This window comes from Electrona antarctica (assembly GCF_951216825.1).
Source record: "Electrona antarctica genome assembly, chromosome: 7".
NCBI lineage: Eukaryota > Metazoa > Chordata > Actinopteri > Myctophiformes > Myctophidae > Electrona > Electrona antarctica.
In genome coordinates, this window is record NC_136812.1 from 58,592,310 (window position 1) to 58,610,459 (window position 18,150).

The 18,150-nt window shown below is 43.7% G+C and overlaps 1 protein-coding gene across 4 annotated transcripts in view; it reads right to left on the reverse strand.

Moving 5' to 3' along the window:
• szt2 (SZT2 subunit of KICSTOR complex) overlaps positions 1-18,150 on the reverse strand; it is a 179,041-nt gene that overhangs the window by 64,780 nt on the left and 96,111 nt on the right. For all 4 annotated transcript variants that reach the window (XM_079506037.1, XM_079506038.1, XM_079506039.1 and 1 more), the window contains exons 46-50: positions 14,405-14,557; positions 12,401-12,503; positions 11,417-11,525; positions 10,116-10,203; positions 9,688-9,806 (exon numbers count right to left, since the gene is read on the reverse strand). In XM_079506037.1, the coding sequence (XP_079362163.1) occupies positions 9,688-9,806; positions 10,116-10,203; positions 11,417-11,525; positions 12,401-12,503; positions 14,405-14,557 (572 nt within the window). The remainder of the gene's footprint in view (positions 1-9,687; positions 9,807-10,115; positions 10,204-11,416; positions 11,526-12,400; positions 12,504-14,404; positions 14,558-18,150) is intronic.

The window sequence follows — 18,150 nt, forward strand, 5'->3', positions numbered from 1 at the left end:
GTTTTAGTGTACCCCCAAATTAGCCCACGGACCCCAATTTGAAGCCATATGCCAGGGACCCCCATAAGAGAAGAATTTTACGGCTCTAACAGTGATTCTCAACCTGTTTAGTTTCAAGGGACCCCCCCCCCCCCCCCCCAGTTTGACCCCTGGAACCCCATTTAATGGCATTTCTATCTCGAGTTGAGACTAGGGTTGGGATTCGGAACCGGGTCCATTTCAGACCCGGTTCCGACATTGCGGAACCGGAGCCGGTTCCATCGTTTTTTTATTAACGGTTCCCCAAATGGTTCTCATCAGTCGTCATTTAGCTCCCCTGTGTCTGTGCATGCAAGCAAGCAGAGCCTGGGGTGACGTCACCCCACCTACATGAGTGCATGAGTGAGTGGGGTCGGGGAGGATACGCCCACTGTTCTGTGCATTCAGCGACCGCTGCGGAGCGAGTGGGACTGGGACAGTATGTCGAAGAGATCTCCAAAGTGTGGTTAACAGAGAGGGAAATTACTCTGAGGCTGAGCACGCAAGTGCAATAAATGCGATGCTATAGTTCCCTGGCTGCAAAGCAAAGGTTGTTGCAACTTGTACCAGTTGCAGTTTTGCACCACGTCCACATTGAGGAAACATCTCAAAATCAATATGCCTACACGAGTCCACAACTCACGAGAATAATCTAGGCACATCGCGTTTGTGAGCCATGCGGAAAGCCGAAAAAAGCACAGGAACGTAGCCTACAGTTCAATACAAGGTCTGCTAAGATGATTTTATAATCCAAGAAAGCACTATGGCTTGTTTCCATTAGGGTAAGGGGTCCTTCATTGCAACAATGATATTGTTGTGGTGTCTAGCTGGTGGTGGTGAAGTTTAAATAATAGTGCCACCTCATAATTGTAAAGTGCATTTTCAATAATTTAATTAATGAATTTGTGTTTATTATGTACTTGGTTAGGTTAGTTATAATATAAGCATAATCTATGTCAGAAAAAAAGGGGAAAAAAATAATATTAGGATCCGTTAAGGGAACCATTAGGAACCTGAACCGTTAAGAGGGATACTGGTACCGGAACGGTATAAAGATCCGGAACCGTTAAAATCCTAACGAATCCCAACCCTAGTTGAGACCCCAATTTATATTGTAAAATGTACAAAAAGTGTACAAAAAAATGGAACCAAATTGACCCACGGGTCCATTGTCTAGTGGACAAGAGATCCAGTATGTCATTTTACACTTGGTTGCATGCTATTTTCACCAAGTGTAAAATCAGTCACAACGGCATCAAGGCCCGCCAAAATACATTTTAATCGAATAAATCAACTGTAGATTTAGTCGACTAAAATCGTATGATATTTAGTCGACTAAAACTAGACTAACACTAAAACAGTCCATGCGACTAAAATGTGACAAAAAATTAATTAAAATTAAATTCAAGAGACTATGACTGAAACTAAAATAAAAAAATTGCTGTCAAAATCAACACTGTTTTGATTGCTACTCCAAATCGCTTCACCAAAAATATGACTATTAAAAAAAAAAGGTGATTCATTTGACAAGAGAATACAATATTTGAGTGATTCACACTGGTCAGTGTTTGGGCATTGGGTATCAATTCATTCATTCTACCAAAAACTGCCCATATTTTTCCAGTGAAACCCTTATTTTGAACCTGATACGTGAAGCGGACTAACAGACTAACTCGCCGTTTCTTTCACCCGTTTCAATTGTGGCCCATTCATCAGTAATTCATGGATATAATAGAATATAAAACTGCCCTTATAATGTACAAAGCAAGGAATAATCAACTCCCTGGAAATATTCAGGTGATGTTCTCTGATAGAGAGGGGGGCTATAATTTAAGGGGGGAACTAAATCTAAAAACCAGAGTGGCTCGGACAACACTAAAATCATTTTGTATTTCAATATGTGGAGTAAAACTATGGAACAGTATGCATGTGGAACTCAAGCAATGCTCAAGTGTGAACCAGTTAAAAAAAAGATATAAAGAATGCATTATTATGAGGTATAGAGATGAAGAGTTACAATGACACAGACATATAATTTAAATAATTGTACTTGTATGTATATAAGAATATATATATGATGTGCCGAATGTATGTATTATATGGAATAGTATTTTGTACTGATAATATGTTATATAGAATTGAATACATATTTTATTTAGTTTATACCATGTTGGTATTATGTAATGACGTCAAGAGATGACGCTGAATTTAAGTTATTAAGGGGTAGGGTTATATAAGTTTTTTAACTTCTCCCTACTCCTTTCCGAACATAATAAAAGTTAAGCCAGTGAGGCTTGTTTTTTGTTGTTGTTGTTTTTTTGGAATATTATTTTATTTGTTCTTATTTTAATTCTTTGACTTTTGTCTATTTTTTTATAATGTTCGGAATAAAGTTCTTCATTCATTCATTCATTCATTCAAACTAAATGTGCCCTTACGGGTCCACTACATCTGTACATGGTTTAACCCATTTTGACCTGGGAACGATTCTACAGAATGTCTTCTAAATCCTGACAGTTTTCTGAAAAACCCATGTTTCTATATGTCAGTGGTGCTCAATATTTCATCTCAAGTATGATGTAATTATTATGATAATTATATGTATTTGGCCGCCGACCACCATCTGAAAATATGTTGTTCCAGGGACCCCCCAGAAGCAAAGATTTTAGTTAAAAACTCGCTCTGTAACAATATATATTCAAAGATTTCAGGCACATTTTCGCGATTTTTCAAAAATAGCAGACCTAGATCTGCTATTTTTCAATAGCTAAAATATAACATAGTTAGGGAGTTAGGGTGCCAGTCTAGGGTCCCAGTCCCAGAGATACAGTATAAATTGTAGGGGTGTAACGATATAGTAACTGCATCGAAAAATTTATTTTAATTTCAAGAATCTAAGTATATCGAAATGAAAACAGCAACATTGATTATGTATCGTATCGTATCGTTTTGCTATGCAAATAATTGATTGTATCAATACATTTTTGTGCGTGGTATTTAGCAATTTTTAGAAGAAAAAAGAAAAAGAGGGGTTTAATTACTTAATTTAAAATAATGTCAATGTATTTGAAATAGTTACTGTATCGTAAGGCTGAACGATTTGACTCGCGATATTTTTTTTTTAAATCACACCCATGTGAAGTAAGTGGTGCAACTCCGTGTGGGCGTCCCCGGGGGGGTCCCCGAAACTTCCAGACCCACAGGAACACGCCCAGGGTGCCGGCCCGGTTCAGGCGAGCCGCCCCGTGTCCGAAACGGTCGAGAAATGACAGAGTTACCGTGTGGGGGTCCCCAGGGGGTCCCTATACTGTACTGTACAGTCACTGTACTGTAATGTCACACCCGAAATCATCATATAGGGCCTATACAGTTAGTATGTGTGTGTGTTAGGCTGCGCAAAAGTGACACTTGGTTGTGAAAACCAACCAAATGCTATTTTCGTGCTCAGACAGACCCAGCCAGCCAGCCAGCCAGCCACCCACCCACCCACCCACCCACAGACACACAAAGCTCCGTAATGAAGTGGTTGCACCACTTAAAAAGTAAAGCTTCAATTTAGTATTCACTGTGTCCATTTAAAAAGTAATGAAACATTACCAAATGGCATACCATTCATTTACTTTACCAGGCAGTGATGTCAGGATTCACATGATGTGAGACAGCTCAAAATAATGTAGGCTAATTGACCTGTGTTTAATTAACTACAATAAGAATGTGTGTTACAATTGTAATGTTAGAAATAATTGTAAACAGCTCATAAATGCAATGCAATTTCCAGACTTTCTATTTAAGTGCAATTGCTATTAGGCTACAGTTATCTAATCATCAGAGCACAATATTGTGATTCTCATTTAATATTCACATTTAGATATTATGTAATGTTCAATTGATTTATTTGTTTTTGAGGGGCACTATAGCCCCTCCAATATCCAGCCTTTAGTGTATGGTCACAAACGTCCTACACAAACATTAAATTCCCATTATGTCAGTGTCTGAGCAAAGACATAGGCCTAGTGTCTATTTTACGTCATGATGATGATAAGAGCGCCCCTCACTTCACACGGGTGGGATTTTTTTAACCAAATAAAAGCATATGCATTGCATAAGTGTAGGCTACATTTTGACAGATGTGATGACATAATTAGGCTATCAATTATTAGAGATAATTTTGTCTGAGGTTTAAGACAAGCTTATGACTTTAACTTTAATGTTTATGAGCTTGTTGGCCGGCTATTTCCCCACCACGGGTCCTGGTGTAAGCTCTTTTTCAATGACGGCTCTACTCGGATCTCGGTACAATTTCGCGGACCTCGCTCAGACAAATCATTACAAATGTACATGCACCACAATGGGGACCGGTTCACCAGAATCGGGGACGACGACGACAATGTAGCATTAAAATAAACAGGGGACAGACAGGACCGCGCCGTGCCATGCGAAGTTGTGGTGTTGCCGCGGGATGTTTTTACTGTCGCTGCACCATGACAGGTCTTGCACAAAACTCTCTTGTTGGACGTCTGTAACGTCAAAACCAAAATAATGCCATATCCCCGAAGTGCCTGATCTCTTTGGGATTAAATTGTGTGGACTTAAGAAAGTTTATTCGGGCTCCGCAGACGCTATGCTTGCATCTGCTCCTCAGCTGCTGCTGACTTCTAGCATGATAGCATTAGCATCAACGCACTGAACGCAGAGTAGACGTAAATGATGACTTTGTTTTGGGCACTGGGGGAGCGTGTACACATGCACTGCAGTCACATGCACTGCAGGGACACTTCTGATTGGTTAGAATAGAGAGCACAGTTCAGCCTTGTTGTAAATACTGGATCAGACGTGCTCCGGGTTGAATATTATGATTAAAAAAAATCGCAGCCTTTGCGATTTGCTAATCGCGTGGTTTCAAATCGCAATTTCGGTTTGAAAACGATTAATCGTTCAGCCTTACTGTATCGATTTCAAATAATTGATTGATCGTATCGTCATAATGAACCAATATCGTCCATGTATCGTATCGTCAACCATGTATCGTGATACGTATCGTATCACTGTTCAAATGTATGGTTACACCCTTAATAAATTGTATAGAGGTTTGGGCCGTATATTTAGCAACATAGTTACGTAGGCTTGCACATCCTACCTGGCCCTCATGTCTCTCTCTCTCTTTCCCCTCTTCTATCACTCCCCCTTTCCCCTCTTCTTTCACTCCCCCCTCTCAACATCCCTCTCTCTCTTTCTCTCTCTCCCTTCTCTCTCTATTCCCCCTTTGTCTCTCCCCATCCTCGCATCTAGCAACGTTGGCCTGCACCAATGCATCTCTCTCCTTCTGCCTCCCCCCTCTTCTCTCTCCCCATCTCTCTAGGTCAGAAGGCTGACCTAGGCCTGCCTCTCCTCTCCACCTCTCTCCTCCCCTCTACTCACTGCCACTTATATTGGCTTACATCAAGCTCTCCTCTTCTCTCCTGTTGGCACAGACAATACAGCTAGCTCTCCTCTCCTCTCCTCTCCTGTTGGCACAGACAACACAGCTAGCTCTCCTCTCCTGTTGGCACAGACAATACAGCTAGCTCTCCTCACCTCTCCTGTTGGCACAGACAACACAGCTAGCTCTCCTCTCCTGTTGGCACAGACAATACAGCTAGCTCTCCTCTCCTCTCCTGCTCGCTGCCACTTGTATTGGCTCATGTGGCACAAAGGTTATGCCAATTTCCAGTGCCCAGAATTGAGTCAATCACAGCATAGAGCGACACACTTTCCAGCCAATCACAGCGCAGAATGACACATCTGTAGCCAATCGCCAATGATTTTAAAGAAAACCGATTGGCCAACCCTCCAGCCAATCAGTGCACAGAACGAACTTCAGCCAATAACAGAGCAGAGATGACACACCTTCAAGCCAATCACAATGCAAGATGATACACATGATAGATAGATAGATAGATAGATAGATAGATAGATAGATAGATAGATAGATAGATAGATAGATAGATAGATAGATAGATAGATAGATAGATAGATAGATATCATCAAACTGGGATGTTTTGAAATAACAAATACTTCAGAAATCTGTCTGACTGTCTGCTATGATTATTCACCATATTAGGGTGATCAACAGGAATCAGCTGTCCAGATTGGAACCTGTCGACTTCACGGCTTGGCCACACTTTGCTTGGCATTTGTGCCACCGGCAATATGCCACGAGCGATATAAGTGGCAGTGTGGACGCAGTGGAACTCATTCTTTACAGAGCCGGCGATCCCCGCTGCGTTTGTTTCGTCGCCATGCTGCGCTGGACGATCAACCCCAAAGGAGGACCTAAGAGAGCCCGCCATGCTGTGGTGGCAGTGAGGCACAAGGTGTATTCCTTCGGAGGTTACGACCACGTGAACGAGAGGGAACAGATCGACGTGCACATCTTCAACACGGTGTCCTTGCGCTGGAGCAAGTTGCCCCCCGCGGTGGCGGCGACGGCCGGAGGAGGAGACGGCGACAACCCCTCCGAGGTGCCAGCCATGTGCCTGGGCCACACGGCCGTGCTGATAGAGTACGTCATCTACATCTGGGGAGGCATAGTGAACTTCACGATAACCGAGGACCGAAACAGGCTCACCATCACGGGGGACAACTGCAACGTGCTCTACGCGTTCGAGGTCGACACTCACACATGGTTCATGCCGGCGGTCTCCGGGACCGTTCCGGAGGCGAGGTACAAGCACTCGGCGTGCGTCCTGGAGAGGGTCATGTACGTGTACGGAGGCTTCAACAAGCAGACCAGATACACTAATGACTTCCACAAGCTGGACACCGCCACCCTGGTCTGGTCTTTGATAAACGCCACTCCCGTGCCGGCCTCGTTTTGTCACTCCGCCACCTTCATCGGGACAAAGATGTTCGTGTTCGGTGGCCACGGGGACCAGGACCAGCACTACTACAACACCATCAGAGTGTTTGACACAGAGACCAACGACTGGTGGCTGAACGCGCACGTGCCGGTCTTTCTCCCCGAATGCCGTGAGGATCATTCCGCCTTCGCCTACAATGGAGAGCTGTACATATTCGGCGGCCACAGCTGGAACCAGACCTTCGACGACATGTGGAAGTTCAACCCAGACACCTTCTCCTGGACGAAGATCGAGCCCAAGGGAGGGCGCCAATGCTGGAGGTTCGGGATGTGCTGTTGCATGGTGGGAGACTGCATCATCATTTTCGGAGGATACAGACCAGTGCAGACCAACGTCGGGTTAATCTTAGATTTAAGTCCTAGTCTGAGGACCTTATGCAAGCTAAAGGTCATGCAGTCTGGTCTGGACCAGTCGGGGCTCCCACACAACATCAGGTGGGAACTGACGGTCATGAATAATGGCAGCAGCAAGAGGAAAAAAAGTCCAGAAACATGACAAGTGGCACCTCAAAGCAGACTTGAATCACGCCCACCTCTACAATAAGGTGTGCACCAAGGGATGTCGCCGCTCTATCCCTGATGTCTATTAACACATGCCTGGCAGGAGTGGGAGACGGTTGCGCCCCATCGCATAAATCTGGGACCCCGGGGATGTCAAACCTACCACATAGGCAATGGATCCTGCTGAACTACCTACACACTGGGGGGGGGGGGGGTCGCCTCCGCATCACATTTCGAAGTGGGGCTTGGCAAACCTGCGAGCCAGAGCAGACTGTCGGACGTAGGATGACCATACAAACATACGACGACCCTCATACAGACCACCCACAGTAGCCTGCCTCTTCGACACAGGCCCAGAGACAAGGGCATATCTTGCACAATGTCTGTCGATACATGAAAAGGAAGAAGAAAGGCGAGCCAGTTGATGCCTTTGGGTAAAGGAAGGAACAGTCATAGGAGAGGACTTCAGGGAGTGGAAGATGATAATGACTGCAAAGATTGGGACGTTTGTGTTTTTTATGCTGCTCGGTCACATCTTTTGTTTGTTTTTCGTTCGTTTAAGATTTTTTTCAGAGGGGTACAGAGGCAGTAGGGGGTGGGGTGTAGGGGATACACTGAGGCGTGTATGACAACTTATTGACGGGCAGGCAGACAGACAGACAGACAGGCAGGCAGGCAGGCAGGCAGACAGACAGACAGACAGACAGACCATTTTGGACAATCGCTGGTCTGAACAACTTCTGACAATGTACTTCACTCAAGATATGCGCGTGACACGCACGCACGCACACTTCATCACCGTTGACGCTTCATCAACGTTTAGGGTAAATTATGATGTAATTCGTGCCGATTGTATGGACTTTAAAAACCCTTTCCCTCCCATTCACGAGTTACAAAAGTGAATTTATCGTAGAACAGCTTCCCTCCCAATAACGAGTTACGTTTTCATCGTTTAATTCGCGTTTTTATCACGTTTTAAGACTCATGTGGTTTCCATCGGACAGAGTGGGGTAGGTGACGCGTTCTGATGACGTCACCACAAAGAATAATTGTCGCACTGGCATGCAGAGGGTTCTGGGACATTGAGGCCCAATGCATTCCAATGGTGGCGGCGGTGGTGGTGGTGGTGCAGCTCTGTGTTGTTGTGATCGCCACTTTGGATTATTTTTCAAAACTACGACAAAGGATCACACCATTTTAAAGCGGATTGTCACGAAAAAGGAAGATGGCGTTAGTGAAATCTAGGCAGTCAAACCGGGGGCATTGCGATTAATTAATTCCGCAGTCAAAACTGTTCAAATGTTTGTTTTATTCATGCCGGCCGAGTCTATGTGCTTTAATGTCTGTTTAGGGTAAATTATGATGTAATTCGTGCCAGTCAAGTACAGCATATGTACTTTAATGTATGTTTAGGGTAAATTATGATTGAATTTGTGCCAGTCAAGTATATACATGTACTTTAATGTCTGTTTAGGGTAAATTATGATGTAATTCGTGCCAGTCAAGTATATGTACTTTAATGTCTGTTTAGGGTAAATTATGATGTAATTCGTGCCAGTCAAGTATATGTACTTTAATGTCTGTTTAGGGTAAATTATGATGTAATTCGTGCCAGTCAAGTATATGTACTTTAACGTCTGTTTATGGTAAATTATGATGTAATTCGTGCCAGTCAAGTATATGTACTTTAATGTTTGTTTAACACTTTGACCTCTATTAACGAGCTGTCCGAGTTAATTAATTGTAGAACACTTTCCCTGCGATTCGCGAGTTGCCCAAGTTATGTTTTCATTGTTTAATCCACGTTTTTAATCTGCGGAAATTACCCCGGAAATTACCACACCAGACAGCTACTTCAATCTTCTATCTTCTCTAAACTGTTGCTCAAAATGTTCCGAATATTCATGTTTGAATACTCAATAGACCGAAACTAGCCGCAATTTGCCATTGACCGCCCATACATCTAAACAGACAAAGTCCTATCTAATTGTATTGCATTATGTAAAAATCCACCATAGACATGTTATGAGCTACTTTATGTCAAGACATTCCTTGCAGGTGATTTCTTTCTAAGTGTTGGAGTTTGGAAGCGCTCCCTTTCAGTAACGCAACATCCTGCTGCCTCCTGCATTATGTGCAAATTCAAAACAGGTGGTACGCAGGGCCGCTGAGTGATTATTCAATGAGCGCTTCCAAACGCCAATACTGGGTCAAGCTCTAGTTTGCATAGCAAAAAAAAAAAAAAAGAACAGTGCCATTGCTGTGGTTACCTCCACGTCAGCAGGCGTCAGTTTGCAGTTCCTGACCAGCATGACAGTGATGATGTCCAGGGTGGTCTCATCCAGACGCTTACGCAACACCTTGACCAGCTCATCTTTGATCTCTGGACCTGCGACATGAACACACACACACAGTTAACACCTTAACACCAGAGATAGGATCCAAAAGGATCCTATCTCGAGGATAATTAATAATTAATTAATATGTATATTAATTAATTATTTTAAAATACCGGTAGCCTATATATAATTTTGTTTATGTTCCATAACTTAGTTAGCCATTGATATAGCCTTTGACTTCTCACATATGTGTACACACATTGTAGGCTATTATTATACAACCTGTAATGTCCTTGTTGCGTGTTCCCCCCCCACAAAAATCGCCTATGCACACTGTGCAATCAAGTTGAAAACCTTACCAGCGTTTCCAACTCCATGGACCAGCAGCAGGATGTGTTTGTCCACCTGTCCAACGGGCCTGGATCCTTCCAGAGAAGACCTGGAGCCCTGAGCACACAACACCAAGACCACCATTCACTTGTTTATAACTGTTTATAAACATAGCTAGGCCATCGGTACCTATAAGGTGCTAACTACACGTATGTTCGTAGACAACCGTATACTCCATATATGAAAGTGGCGGCCGTCAATTTACCTTTTAGCATTGTTAGTATGGATATCCTCCGTCCCCACCAGCTATGGGATTTTTAAATCCAGCTCCATTGAGCCTCCATTCTAACAAGATTTTCAAAGCGCTGCATCTCAAAAGGTTTGAGCGTTGTCCATGGTGGGCCGCCGCGCATCCCGACGATTGTAAATCATTTGTGAGTTTGTACCGCATCGCTGAGCAAATGTAACTGTTTGTAATGATAGCTAAGGGGTCTGAGCTTATGCGACTGATCACTGTGCTCACAACAAGTCTGTAAGTGTGTACAAATGGAAGCAAATGGACACTGTCAGAGTTAAGGGGGGTCATTGCAAATAAAAACTATTTGACAAACACTAGTACTATCTTGGACTCGTAATGTGCCATAGAGTCATGGTAAATCAGTGTCATACATATTCGTACATATTGAAATTCAATTCATATTCTGAAAACCTGGTTCAGTAATTTGGTCTTAGGACCAACATAATAACAATATTATGGCATGACACATTTTGTCCGTGTAGTGTACGGACATGTTGATCACAAGACATGGCTAAAGCATCTCCGGGGGTCCCACTCCCCAGCCAAAAACGTTGAGAACCCCTGATTTAGTACAGGGGTTCTCAACGTTTTTGGCCGGGGACCACCGAAAATGCTTTGGCAACATCTCGGGACCGCCGCCCCGCCCCCCAATATAAATTGACTGCTACAATAACCTTAAACCATTTTGGGCGGGAACCCCTTTTGGTGTTTTAAGCATTGTTATAATTTAGCTATTGAAAAATAGCAGATCTACAAGCTCATAGCGCGCCACCGAGTGGCGCGCTACGAGCTTGTAGGTCTGCTATTTTTGAAAAATCGTGAAAATAAAATTAAAAAAAAAAAAACCCCGAGGGGTCGCGACCCACGGGTTGAGAACCCCTGATTTAGTAGACTAAAAATCGTATGATATTAGTCGACTAAAACTAGACTGACACTACAACATTCCAGGTGAGTAAAACTAATTAAAAAGACTAGGACTAAAACGAAAATCCAAAATGTTGTGTCAAAATCAAAACTGTGGTTTCTCCGTACAGTGAGGTCCTCTGAACAGAAGGGCTCCTGACTCCTGGCTAGTCCAACAGAGTGAGATGTGTTTCCGTCAGCCTCGGAGGACTTCCCGCTTTGAGATGTTTCACACAGCCTGGAGGAGACGACAAGGAGGAGAGGACACACAGTCATTCACAACACTCTCCCTGTTAGGCCAGTCAATCTAAGCCAAAAACCAGACCAGTCTGAAGTGAGTGGTGCAACAGTGCCCCCTGTTGGTACTCTAAACCAGGGGTTCTCAACGTTTTTGGCCGGGGACCCCCGGAAATGCTTTGGCAATGTCTCGGGACCTCCGCCCCGCCCCCTCCCGACCCCCAATATAAATTGACTGCTACAATAACCTTAAACCATTTTGGGCGGGAACCCCTTTGTGTTTTAAGCATTGTTATAATTTAGCTATTGAAAAATAGCAGATCTACAAGCTCATAGCGCGCCACCGAGTGGCGCGCTACAAGCTTGTAGGTCTGCTATTTTAGAAAAATCGTGAAAAGTTTAAAAAAAAACCCCTTTTTTTTTTTTTTTTGAAAATAATTTGGGGACCCCCTAAAATAATTTGGCGACCCCCCGAGGGGTCGCGACCCACGGGTTGAGAACCCCTGCTCTAAACATAGGGACGGACATAGGGACATTGCTGTTCCTTGGAGTGGTTGCACCACTCAAAAAGGGGTGACCCAAACTAAATTGCAATAGTAATCGTTCAAGGATTTCCAAAAAACATATTCAAAATTGATTATTATATCAATTGTGCATCGTGGAAAATTCAGGGGTTGAACGTTTAACCTATATAAGGAAAAGAAAAATCTAATTTGATTTATGCTTCAAGTAGCATGTGACATGTCAAACTAGTATGATTCTGAACCAATTCAAAGCATTAGTTTTGCAAAAAAACAAACAAACACACTCCTTGGGCTAAATTCGGCCATAACTGGTACCCGTAGATTACTATTATTTTCCAAGTGTGCGAGTAACCTGAGGTAGAAGACTGATTTGGTGGTGCGCTCCTGGTACACAAACATGTTCTTCCTGTTGACCACACAGAATGAGTTGAGCACGGAGCGCAGGGCCTGGATAGCTGGAGGAGAGAAAACGTACGCATGTGCGCGTGGGCACGCACGCACACACACACACACACACACACACACACACACACACACACACACACACACACACACACACACACACACACACACACACACACACACACACACACACACACACACACACACACACACACACACACACACACACACACACACACACACGCGCACACGCACACGCACACACGCACACACACACACGCACACACACAAGAAAACTAAATTAAAACGAAATAAAAAATTAAGCTACGATGACTACAAGTAAGACTAAATATACCAACAATTACATCAACAAATCAAAAACTAGACTAAAATGTCTGACAGAGACTATAGTGGATAAGAGATCCAGTAGAACTAAAAGATATGTCATTGCATGCTTTGTGGCATGCTGTAAATAGCAGCTCCACAAGCTCACAATGTGTCGCAGGCTAGTGCGACACGTTGTGAGCTTGTAGATCTGCAATTTGCAGCATGCAAAATTGTCACTTTATTTAGTCACAGTTGTAGTCATCACAGCTTAGTTTTATTCAGTTTTCCACAGTTAGTCAGGGAATATTATCAGTATTACCAGTCAAATCTGGGAATCAATTTCTTACCAAGAATTTTGTGTTTGTGACACCTTTACAAAATGTGTTTGTAAAGGTGTCTACTAACATATCCCACATTGGTTTATATTCAACCACCCTAGGGGTATTTTTGACAGCTGCTGAAAGTTGGGGTACCATCAACAGCCAATATATGGCAAAATGTTTAAAGGGTAAGACCACTTTTGTAGAGGTTTGGGTTGTGTAGTTACCTTGCCATGATGTAACTCCAAATGTGGACAAGAAATCAAAAATAATTTCTCCAGTGATTAGAAATTGATAATTCAAAATATGCTCCTCATTGACTTACATTGTACGCTGAAACAGCTCTCAAAGTCACTCTTTTAGTACGTAAACAAACACAAACAAAGTTGTTTCAGACAATATAGAGCAACACCAAAACTCATGTGGTTTTATTTCTTCATAAAAATGGTAACTTCCTGTTGATTTGTCCATTTTTATTCAGAAGAAAACCCGGACTGGATCCATGGATCCGGATCCAGATCTTCATATAGTAAAATCAACAGGAAGTTACCATTTTTATGAAGAAATAAAACCACATGAGTTTTGGTGTTGCTCTATATTGTCTGAAACAACTTTGTTTGTGTTTGTTTACGTACTAAAAGAGTGACTTTGAGAGCTGTTTCAGCGTACAATGTAAGTCAATGAGGAGCATATTTTGAATTATCAATTTCTAATCACTGGAGAAATTATTTTTGATTTCTTGTCCACATTTGGAGTTACATCATGGCAAGGTAACTACACAACCCAAACCTCTACAAAAGTGGTCTTACCCTTTAAGCCCAAGGAGTGTTTTTCATGCAAAACTAATGCTTGGAATGGATTCAGAATCATGAAAGACCCCTAGTTTGGCCATAGACCTCCTAGTTTGGCCATAGCCACTTGCCCAAATATGCCCAAATGTGCTGACTTCATCACATTTGTGATGACGGCTATGGCCATTTTTAGCCCAAGGAGTGTTTTCGTGCAAAACTAATGCTTGGAATGGATTCAGAATGATGAAAACCCCCTAGTTTGACACGCCACATGCTACTTAAAGCATAATGAAATTTAGAACATTTTGCCTTATAATGGTTGTATGGTTGTCAAAAATTCCCCTAGGGTGGTTGAATATAAACCAATGTGGGATATGTTAGTAGACACCTTTACAAACACATTGGTGAAGAAAATTCTTTGTAAGTAATTTTCGTCATAGCTTTAGCCGACAAAATCAACACATGTCGGGTGTCTAATCCTTTGAGGAGGCACGTTCAGAATGGTTCCGTGCTCACCTCTGGACACGCCCATGTTGGGTCCCATCTTGAGACGCGGGTGGATGTGGATGATGGTGCTCCACGCCACCTCGCAGGCAAAGTGTCCCGGCATGAACTGCATGGTGGCTGCCAGGTAGTCCCGGGGCTGGTAGCTATCCTCCGTGCCATAGTCTGTGGACAGACAACCCAAAATGTCACACGTTAGGGTCAGTCTGTGGACAGACATCCACAATGTAACACGTTAGGGTCATAGTCTGTGGACAGACACCCACAATGTAACACGTTAGGGTCATAGTCTGTGGACAGACACCCACAATGTAACACGTTAGGTCATAGTCTGTGGACAGACATCCACAATGTAACACGTTAGGGTCATAGTATGTGGACAGACAACCCACAATGCCACATGTTAGGGTCATAGTCTGTGGACAGACACCCACAATGTAACATGCTAGGGTCATGGTCTGTGGACAGACATCCACAATGTAACACGTTAGGGTCATAGTCTGTGGACAGACACCCACAATGTAACACGTTAGGTCATAGTCTGTGGACAGACATCCACAATGTAACACGTTAGGGTCATAGTATGTGGACAGACAACCCACAATGCCACATGTCAGGGTCATAGTCTGTGGACAGACACCCACAATGTAACATGCTAGGGTCATAGTATGTGGACAGACAACCCACAATGCCACATGTTAGGGTCATAGTCTGTGGACAGACACCCACAATGTAACATGCTAGGGTCATAGTCTGTGGACAGACATCCAAAATGTAACACGTTAGGGTCATAGTATGTGGACAGACAACCCACAATGCCACATGTTAGGGTCATAGTCTGTGGACAGACACCCACAATGTAACACGTTAGGTCATAGTCTGTGGACAGACATCCACAATGTAACACGTTATGGTCATAGTATGTGGACAGACAACCCACAATGCCACATGTTAGGGTCATAGTCTGTGGACAGACACCCACAATGTAACATGCTAGGGTCATAGTCTGTGGACAGACATCCACAATGTAACATGTTAGGGTCATAGTCTGTGGACAGACATCCACAATGTAACACGTTAGGCTCATAGTCTGTGGACAGACACCCACAATGTAACACGTTAGGGTCATAGTCTAGCTGTGGACAGACATCCACAATGTAACATGTTAGGGTCATAGTCTGTGGACAGACACCCACAATGTAACATGTTAGGGTCATAGTCTGTGGACAGACACCCACAATGTAACACGTTAGGTCATAGTCTGTGGACAGACATCCACAATGTAACACGTTAGGGTCAAAGTATGTGGACAGACAACCCACAATGCCACATGTTAGGGTCATAGTCTGTGGACAGACACCCACAATGTAACATGCTAGGGTCATAGTCTGTGGACAGACATCCACAATGTAACATGTTAGGGTCATAGTCTGTGGACAGACATCCACAATGTAACACGTTAGGCTCATAGTCTGTGGACAGACACCCACAATGTAACACGTTAGGGTCATAGTCTAGCTGTGGACAGACATCCACAATGTAACATGTTAGGGTCATAGTCTGTGGACAGACACCCACAATGTAACACGTTAGGTCATAGTCTGTGGACAGACATCCACAATGTAACACGTTAGGGTCATAGTATGTGGACAGACAACCCACAATGCCACATGTTAGGGTCATAGTCTGTGGACAGACACCCACAATGTAACATGCTAGGGTCATAGTCTGTGGACAGACATCCACAATGTAACATGTTAGGGTCATAGTCTGTGGACAGACATCCACAATGTAACACGTTAGGGTCATAGTCTGTGGACAGACACCCACGATGTAACACGTTAGGGTCATAGTCTGTGGACAGACACCCACAATGTAACACGTTAGGTCATAGTCTGTGGACAGACATCCACAATGTAACACGTTAGGGTCATAGTATGTATGTGGACAGACAACCCACAATGCCACATGTTAGGGTCATAGTCTGTGGACAGACACCCACAATGTAACATGCTAGGGTCATGGTCTGTGGACAGACATCCACAATGTAACACGTTAGGGTCATAGTCTGTGGACAGACACCCACAATGTAACACGTTAGGTCATAGTCTGTGGACAGACATCCACAATGTAACACGTTAGGGTCATAGTATGTGGACAGACAACCCACAATGCCACATGTCAGGGTCATAGTCTGTGGACAGACACCCACAATGTAACATGCTAGGGTCATAGTATGTGGACAGACAACCCACAATGCCACATGTTAGGGTCATAGTCTGAGGACAGACACCCACAATGTAACATGCTAGGGTCATAGTCTGTGGACAGACATCCAAAATGTAACACGTTAGGGTCATAGTCTGTGGACAGACACCCACAATGTAACACGTTAGGTCATAGTCTGTGGACAGACATCCACAATGTAACACGTTAGGGTCATAGTATGTGGACAGACAACCCACAATGCCACATGTTAGGGTCATAGTCTGTGGACAGACACCCACAATGTAACATGCTAGGGTCATAGTCTGTGGACAGACATCCACAATGTAACATGTTAGGGTCATAGTCTGTGGACAGACATCCACAATGTAACACGTTAGGCTCATAGTCTGTGGACAGACACCCACAATGTAACACGTTAGGGTCATAGTCTAGCTGTGGACAGACACCCACAATGTAACACGTTAGGTCATAGTCTGTGGACAGACATCCACAATGTAACACGTTAGGGTCATAGTATGTGGACAGACAACCCACAATGCCACATGTTAGGGTCATAGTCTGTGGACAGACACCCACAATGTAACATGCTAGGGTCATAGTCTGTGGACAGACATCCACAATGTAACATGTTAGGGTCATAGTCTGTGGACAGACACCCACAATGTAACACGTTAGGTCATAGTCTGTGGACAGACATCCACAATGTAACACGTTAGGGTCATAGTATGTGGACAGACAACCCACAATGCCACATGTTAGGGTCATAGTCTGTGGACAGACACCCACAATGTAACATGCTAGGGTCATAGTCTGTGGACAGACATCCACAATGTAACATGTTAGGGTCATAGTCTGTGGACAGACATCCACAATGTAACACGTTAGGGTCATAGTATGTGGACAGACACCCACGATGTAACACGTTAGGGTCATAGTATGTGGACAGACACCCACAATGTAACACGTTAGGGTCATAGTCTGTGGACAGACACCCACAATGTAACACGTTAGGGTCATAGTATGTGGACAGACACCCACAATGTAACACGTTAGGGTCATAGTCTAGCTGTGGACAGACACCCACAATGTAACACGTTAGGGTCATAGTCTGTGGACAGACACCCACAATGTAACACGTTAGGTCATAGTCTGTGGACAGACATCCACAATGTAACACGTTAGGGTCATAGTCTGTGGACAGACATCCACAATGTAACACGTTAGGGTCATAGTCTGTGGACAGACACCCACGATGTAACACGTTAGGGTCATAGTATGTGGACAGACACCCACAATGTAACACGTTAGGGTCATAGTCTGTGGACAGACACCCACAATGTAACACGTTAGGGTCATAGTATGTGGACAGACACCCACAATGTAACACGTTAGGGTCATAGTCTAGCTGTGGACAGACACCCACAATGTAACACGTTAGGGTCATAGTCTGTGGACAGACAACCCACAATGTAACACGTTAGGTCATAGTCTGTGGACAGACATCCACAATGTAACACGTTAGGGTCATA